This window comes from Chiroxiphia lanceolata, chromosome 22 (assembly GCF_009829145.1).
Source record: "Chiroxiphia lanceolata isolate bChiLan1 chromosome 22, bChiLan1.pri, whole genome shotgun sequence".
Taxonomy (NCBI): domain Eukaryota; kingdom Metazoa; phylum Chordata; class Aves; order Passeriformes; family Pipridae; genus Chiroxiphia; species Chiroxiphia lanceolata.
In genome coordinates, this window is record NC_045658.1 from 1,151,904 (window position 1) to 1,159,707 (window position 7,804).

General features: G+C 60.5%; 1 protein-coding gene across 4 annotated transcripts; it reads right to left on the reverse strand.

Moving 5' to 3' along the window:
- Positions 1-16: 16 nt before the first annotated feature.
- SH2D5 (SH2 domain containing 5) lies at positions 17-7,689 on the reverse strand. Of its 4 annotated transcripts, none has more exons than XM_032709275.1 (10): positions 7,105-7,689; positions 5,632-5,857; positions 5,383-5,463; positions 5,194-5,268; positions 4,523-4,666; positions 4,223-4,432; positions 2,225-2,393; positions 2,028-2,130; positions 1,655-1,814; positions 17-348 (listed from the first exon to the last, which is right to left on the reverse strand). In XM_032709275.1, exons 2-10 carry the CDS (start codon positions 5,713-5,715, stop codon positions 145-147), a joined length of 1,230 nt encoding a protein of 409 aa, XP_032565166.1. In that variant the 5' UTR covers positions 5,716-5,857; positions 7,105-7,689; the 3' UTR covers positions 17-144. The 4 variants fall into 4 exon arrangements, with proteins under 4 accessions (XP_032565166.1, XP_032565165.1, XP_032565168.1 ...); XM_032709274.1 differs by having other exon boundaries at positions 5,632-6,045; positions 7,105-7,154; XM_032709277.1 differs by lacking the exon at positions 5,632-5,857 and having other exon boundaries at positions 7,105-7,246.
- Between the last annotated feature and the right edge of the window lie 115 nt (positions 7,690-7,804).

Here is a 7,804-nt window from a genome sequence, read left to right on the forward strand (position 1 = left end):
GAGCCCCGTCCGGATGCACAGGAGCCGTTTATTGCCGGACAGCGCGCGCAGCCCGCGGGAGGGAGGGATGGATAAGGCAGATGGCAGCCAGTTAAAGCTCGAGGGGGCCGGGGGGCAGCCGTGCACGGGGAGGGGGGGCCGGGCCTACCCCCGCTCGTGCTGCACTCCGATGGGGGCAGAGGGGGCCCAGGCGGACTCCCCCCCGCAGGCGCCGGCCCCGCCGCCGGGGTCCCGCTCCTCGTAGCCGGGGTTGCGGTGGCCGGGGGCCAGGCGGCAGAAGCAGCCCCCCGGCGCCCCCGAGTAGTGGGCCAGGAGGGCGGCCACGCTGGCGAACTCGGCGTTGGAGTGCTGCCGTCGGCACCGGAGCGGGAGAGAGGGCAGAGGGGAGAGGTGAGCGCCCCGTGAGGGCCATGCAGGGATGCCCACGAGCCCGTGTGCCCACGCGGCTCCTCACCCCTGGACTGAATGTACCCCACACCAAATACCTCTGTACCCGTGCACGAGCACACTCATGCCCCAAACACAGACCTGTACCTGTGCAGCAGGTACCCACAGACCCAAGGGACCCATGGCCTGGGCACATGAGTCAAATAGAGCCGTGCACCCCCTGCCCCTGTGCACGTGTATACTGGTGTACCTGTGCCCCGTGTGTGCACACACAGCTGCCCCAGTGCACTGATACACCCACAAGGCCTGTAGGGCTGTGAGTCAGACACACCGATACACCTGTGCACCACGTACCCATGCACAGATATACTTGGCCACCCACTAATCAGATGTATTTACACACCCAAGTGTGGATGCACAGGTGCACCCACACCTGTGGGTACCTGTGTGCCTTGCACAGATGCATCTGTGCCCCAATGAGCCCGCAAACCAACGTGCCCATGCCCTGACACCCCTGTGCACCCCACACAGGTGCCCCGGAGCACTGATGCCCTTACACCCACGTGCATCCCTGCACCAAGGCACCAGTTCATCATGGACAGATGGACCAAATGCACTTGCATGGGCATCAAATGCATGGACACCAGTGCATCCATGTCCCGACTATATCCATGTCCCAATGTGCCAGTGCATCCATGCACAGATGCACCGACACACCAGAGTATCCATGCGCTAATGCACCCAGTGCTTGTTCACACCAGTGTATCCATGCACAGACACACCCAATGCACTCACACACCAGTGCATCCATGTCCTGATGCACCAACACACCAGTGCATCAGTGCACAAACGCACCAAATGCACTTATAGCCCCAGGGCATCCCTGCACAGGTGGTCTCAATGCACCTACACGGTGTGTCAAATGCACATATATACCAGTGCATCCAAATGCCAACACACCAATGAATCCATGCACAGGCACACCAGATGCTTGCACACATTGGTGCATCCATGCACAGGGGCACCCAGTGCCCTCATACACTCCATCTGGGCATCCATGCTCCACTGCAGCCGTGCACACATGCACCAATACCCCAGGGTATCAATGCACAGATGCAGAAAATGTCCTTTTACCCCAGTGCACCCCCACAAGACACATCACATGCACTTACCCAGGTGCAACCCTGCACTGCTGCAGCCCCGCAGCAAACACAGTCGTGCCCCCAACCCACCCTCACCCGCCACCCCCGCGCCGCCCCGGGCTCACCTCCACGCAGAACCTTCCCTGGTGTGTCCTGAGGAGGCCATAGGACACGACGCCGCAGGGCGCCCGCACCCACAGGCACCAGCGCTTGGGCAGCCCGGGCTCGGGGCGCAGCAGGAACGCTCCGGGCACGTCCCACCGCAGCAGCGCGACCCCCGCGTCCCTGGGGACGAGGCGGCGGGTGGGCACAGGGGGTGGGCACAGGGGGTGGGCACAGGGGGTGAGCACAGGGGGTGGGCACAGGGGGTGAGCACAGGGGGTGAGCACAGGGGGTGGGCACAGGGGGTGGGCACAGGGAGTGAGCACAGGGGGTGAGCACAGGGGGTGGGCGCAGGGGGCGGGCGCAGGGGGCGAGGGGCGGCCCCCGCGCACTCACCTGGCGATGCCGGCGAAGGCCCACACGCTCTCGGCGAGGACGCTCTCGTTCTCGGGCAGGAGGGCCAAGCTCCGCGCGCCTTTGCTCTCCCATCCCGCCGCCGCTGCGGGAGCCCGTTAATGCCCTCTCTGCCCCCAAAGCCCCCCGACGCCGGGGCCGCGTGTGCCCCCGTGCCTCGGTTTCCCTGTGCCACTCACCGGCGTCGCGGGGCGGCTGGTGGAGCTGCCCCTCGGCCCCGCAGTCCCGGTAGGCCCCCGAGCGCAGCACTTTGCTGCGAATGGCTTTCTTGCGCACCAGCACCGGGGAGCAGTAGGGGTTCCCCGGGCGCCAGGAGCCGGCTCTACCCTCTGCCTCCGGCCGCCGGTCCTGGGGAGGGGATGGAGGGGCTGTGAGGGGAGCTGGGGGCTCCGGCTGTGGGGAACGGCGTGTGAAACACCGCGCAGGAAAAAAAGGCCGTGGAAGAAACGCAACACCAAAAAGGCAATGTCAAAGTTGCGACATCAAAGACATGACCCCAAAAAACGCGGCACCGAAAAAGCAACGCAAAAAAAAAGCAACGAAGATGCTGCACCGAAAAAGCTACGCCAAAAATATGACGCCCAAAAATGCAACACCAAAAACGCGGCGCCAAAAATGAGACAAAGATGCTACACCAAAGAAGCGGCACCAAAAATGTGACACCAAAAAATGCGACGCCAAAAATGCAACACCAAAAAAAAGGGACGCCAAAAATGAGATACCAAAGGTGCAACACAAAAAATGCGACACTAAAAATGCTACACCAACAAAAGTGACACCAAAAATGTGACACCAAAAATGCTACACCAAAACAACATGAAGAAAAAAATGCTATGGGGAAAAATGCTGTGGACTAACTGCAACAGCAAAAAGGCTGTGAAAACACCATACAGAAGAAAATGTTGTGGAAAACACTATACAGAAAAAACGCTGTGCAAAACACTGTGCCTCAAAAATGCTGTGGAAAAAATGCAATAAAAAGGCGTGCAAAGCACCATGCAGAAAAATGCTGTGCAAAAACTGCAACACCAAAAATGCAACACCAAAGATGAGACATCAAAAATGCTGTGCAAAACACCATGCAAAGACAGGGTGTGCAAAAAAAAAAAAAGAACCACGTGCAAGATACCGGAAAAAATGCAGTGCAAAAAATGCTACACACACAAAAAAATGTAGTCAGAAATACCACGCAAAAAGCACCCTGCAAAAATCATCCTGCAAAAAATGCCGTGCGAAAAAACGAGATGCCAAAAAAAAAAGTGCAAGAAAGTGATGTGCAAACCATGATATGTAGAAAAAGTGCTGTGCAAAGCACCATGGAAAAATGCCACGCAAAAAAAGGTCATGGAAAACACGCCATGCAAACAAACCACCATGCAAAGGATGCTGTGCCAAAAAACCCCAACAGTGCAAAAAGGACTGTGAAAAACCCCCACTGTGCAAAAATGGTCTGCAAGAAATGCCACACCGAGACAGCCATGCAAATCACCATGAAAGAATGCCATGTAAAAAAGTTATATGAAATAATTCCGTGTAAAAAAAATTATACGGAAACACTCAGTGAAAAAAAAAGTGTAGTGTGAAAATACCAGGGGGAAAATGCCGTGCAAAACTGATGTGAAAAAAAAATTGCTATGCGAAAAAAAATTGCTGTGCAAACACGCCCGATTCCAGGCAGGAAAAGGCTGTCAAGGAAAAAAAAACATCTAAAACAGAAGGTGAGGACGGACTGTGCAGGGCGGACCCTGCAAAATGCACCGGGCAAAAACGCACCCTTCAAAATGCCGTGTAAGCGTGAAGCGCTGCACTCACACCACCGTGCAAAGGGGACACGCGAGAAAATGCCGTGTTAAACCGTGCTGTTTGATGACGTGCTGAAAAGGCCAGGCAAGAGCTGCCCGGGAAAACGCGGGGCAAAAAAAAAAAAAGCTCTGCCAAAAGCACCGTGCTGTTGTGAAAGACATGAGGTGGTTCTCCGCTGGGCCATCTCTGGGATGGTCCCGGTGGGTCCCCGCCAGCCCAGAATATCCTGTGAAACGCCGTGCAAAGGAGAGGCCATGCGAGACACCGTGCAAACATCGGGCTGTGCAAAAGCGCGGGTAAGAAAACACTGCAAAAATCCCACGCGTGAGAGGCCCCGTGGAGCAGCACCCGGGGAAGGGGCTGTGGGCACCCACCCCTGTGCCCAGCGAGCCGAGGCCGGCGGGCGCGGGCAGGCGCCGGAACGACACCAGAGCGTTGACGTTGCGAGACACCTCGTCGGGGTTGAGGGGCTCCCGCAGCACCCCCGGCCCCGGGGGCTCCCCCTCGCCCGCCTGCTCCTCGGGGTGCGCCAGGAGGTGGCAGAGCTGGAAGCAGCGGCAGAGCAGGAGGTGCAGGGTCTGGACCTGGGGGAGGCGAAAGACACTGCGTGCAAATCTTAAAAATAATGATAATTGGGGGGGGCTAGGGGGATGGGGAGGGGGTTGGGCCGCCACCTCTCCCGGGAGCCCCACGAAGAGGTGGCAGAAGAGGGTGCTGGGGGGGCTGTGGGGGTTGCGGGCCACGAAGGCGAACTGGCGGTCGGCGAGGCAGCACGTGCTGTACAGGATCCGGCGGAGAGCGTGGGCCATCAGCAGGGTCTGGGGGACCAGAGGGGGGTCAGGGGGACCCAGCACCCCTGGGGGAGTCCTCCCAGTGTCACCCCTATTTACCCAGAAGTTTGCAACCCAACTTAGGAAAGCAAAGCAGGTTTGCAAGCAAAAAGCTCAGAGAGGTGCAGCCCCCCTGGGGCAGCACCCAGAACCCAAGAACCTCCCCAGCACCCTTGACCACCTCCAGCACCTCTGACCCCCCTTCCAGCATCCCTGAGCACCCAAGTACACCTGACCCACCCCACAGCACCCCACAGTGGCCTCTCCCCAATACATCTGACCCTCTTCCCCCCAAACACCCCTAACCTCCCTTACCACCACCTCAGCACCCCTGACCCCCTACCCAGCAACTCTGACCCCCATCCCCAGTACCCATGACACCCCCCAGCACCCCTGACCCTCCTCAGCACCCCTGAACCCCCTCCCCAGCACCCACGACCCTCTCATCATCCCTGACCCTCCCTACCATCACTGACCCCCCCCGCACCCCTGACCCCCCCCCCCCAGCCCCCTACCTCCCCGTCAGCGCCGTAGACCTTCAAACCCTGCAAACTGAACCTCAGCACCACCAACCTCCTCCTGGGACAGTCCTGTCCGGGGAACATGTGGCACTGGGGGGGCCGGGCTGTGGTACCCGGGGGTCCCCCCCAGGATTCGGGGTCCCCCCATTTCCCAGCGAGGGGGAGGAGTGGTAGATGCCCCACCTTCAGTGTCCGCAGCTGCTCCTCCAGCCGCCCCCCCCGCTGCTGCAGGTCCAGCTCCTCCACCACGAAGGAACCCACGTACTGGGGGGGCAAAACCCACCCGTGTCAGCAACAACCCCCTGATGCTGCAATTGCTGCCCCCCAAGGCAACCAGCCCACCCTGAGACGATGTTTTGGGGGATCACGGGGATGTAGCTGCACCCAAACCCCATCTTGGGGTTTGTGTCCCCCCCCCCATGGGTAAGTCACCTCTGCTGGCTTGGTGACACCTCGGGCTCGCTGTTGGGGGGCCGCAGGGTCAGGCCCCCGCCCGTTGGACGGCTTCTTCTTCATGGCAGTGGGATTTTGGGGGTGAAGGCTGGATCAGGATGGGGTTAAGCAGCTCCGGTGCCACATGTGAATTATCCGGAGCCCCCCGGGGCGGTGATGCTGGAGCACTCGGTGGGAGCCTGGATGTGGTCCCTGGTCACCGTCCCTGCGAGGAGGGAGGGGACAGACACAACCTGCCCCCACTGTCCCCTGTTTCCAGTCCCTGCACGGAGCTCCCCAAGTCCTGACACCAATGCAGATGTCCCCAGGTCCTGTCCCCGTCACAAGGGTTCTTTCATACCGGCCCAAACAAAGGGGTCCCGAAGTCCTGACCACAATCCCAACGTGAAGATCCTGCATCCCAGACCCAACACAAGGGTCCCCGTGTCCCAGCCCCCTGTGGCCTCTCCCTCTGTGACCCCAGGTGCCATGAGGGCTCCCCACAGCCTGACCCCGACCCCAAGACAAAGGTCCCCGTGTTCCAACCCTGACACCACAGTCCCAGTGTCCTGATCCCAAGTGCAATGTGAATGTCCCCCTGTCCTGCCCCTGAGTTCCATGCGAGAGTCCCATATCCCCACTCCGAGCAGGATGCAGGCAGTCCCTGCGTCCTGACCCCGAGGGCAATGTGAGGAGCCCCAGATCCCAACCTCAAATGTGATGGATGCAGTCCCCACATTCCTCCCCCAAAAGAACCCCAAGAGATCCCTGCATCCCGAGCACGCAGTCCGGACCAAGGGAGTTGCACGTTCAGCCCCACATCCCAAACTGCAGCAAGATTTTTTTAAGGTTCCCACCCCATCCTGCCCCTCTCCCAACGCTCCATCCCCTGTCCCCGCTGTCCCTGCATTCCGAGACCCCCGTGGCTGTCCTTCAGGGGTGATCCCCAAAACACCAGCGATGGGGGCAGCAGGTTTGGGGGTGCTTTTTCGGCCAGAGCACCCACCAAGGGATGCGCGGGGCCCCTCTGCAGACACCCCAAGGGGGTTTGTGCTTCGCAGCCCTCGGCCGGGCTGAGACCGGTGCAACTCGTGTCACGGAGACGCAGCCGCCTGGGTGCAAACACACGGGAAAGGGAAGTCCGGCTGCACCAGGCGCACCTAATGAGGTGTGGGGGGTCCCTCCGGTGCCGCCACCCGCGTTACACGCTCAGGTTCGCCCCTCTCATTCCAGCGCAATTTGGGGGGTCTCCCCCCTCCCCCAGCCAATCCGCGGACAGGCAGCCCCCAAGCCCCGCCCCGCTTTTCCCACACTTCATTCCTCAATGGAGCCCCCGGCCCACCGGCCACCCTGGGGGTCCCCAAGGGAGGGATGCTGACCCCAAAATTTGGGGTGCGCGTGAGCGTGTCCGTGACAGCGGACACCGAGCATCCCCAGGGACCCCCATCCCGCCGGGCCCCCATCCCGGCTCACGGGCAGCTCTCGCTTGGATGGCTCCGGAGAAACGCAGGTGAAAAATTCCCGGTGCTGCGGGTCCCGGCCTCCGCTGGTTGTTTTCCCTTTGCCGGTGGCTCCTCCGGCAGCTCCCGCCGTGGCGCAGGGATGCTCGACCCGTTGGCGTCAGGCCCGCGCCACCAGCCAGGCCCCGGCGAGCCCGAGCCCACGGAGCCCACGCCGGGCACGGGGCAGGCAGCGAACTCCCATTTCCTGCCTCCGATCTGCCCGCGATGAATCACCGCAATTTTCCTCCCCGGTTCTCTCCGTTTCTTGGAAGCGACGGCGAGCAGGAACGCTCGCTCCGGCTTTTTGGAAAACGCGGCTGCGGCTGATTTTCTCTCTCCCTTTCCCCCTCTCCTCCAGCGTGCCCGGCGGAGCAGCGATTTCTAACCCTGACACGCACACACGTGGTCGCTCGCTCGCTCGCCACCCCCTGTCCTGATGCTCAGACCCTTTTCACCCCAATTTCTACATTCCTTGGGGAGTTTTGCCCACTGCTGCCTGCTTTTGCCAGAAAAAAATAAAGAGGGATGGCTCCGACCTCACTGCAAAGCACCCACGTAACCCGGAGCCTCCCCAACACCCTCTGGCCGGCTGAGGCGAAGCTGCTTCCAGCCCCAGGGATGCACTTGGCTCCTGGAATGGGAAAGCAGCAGTCTGGGGAGGTGATGGGGTC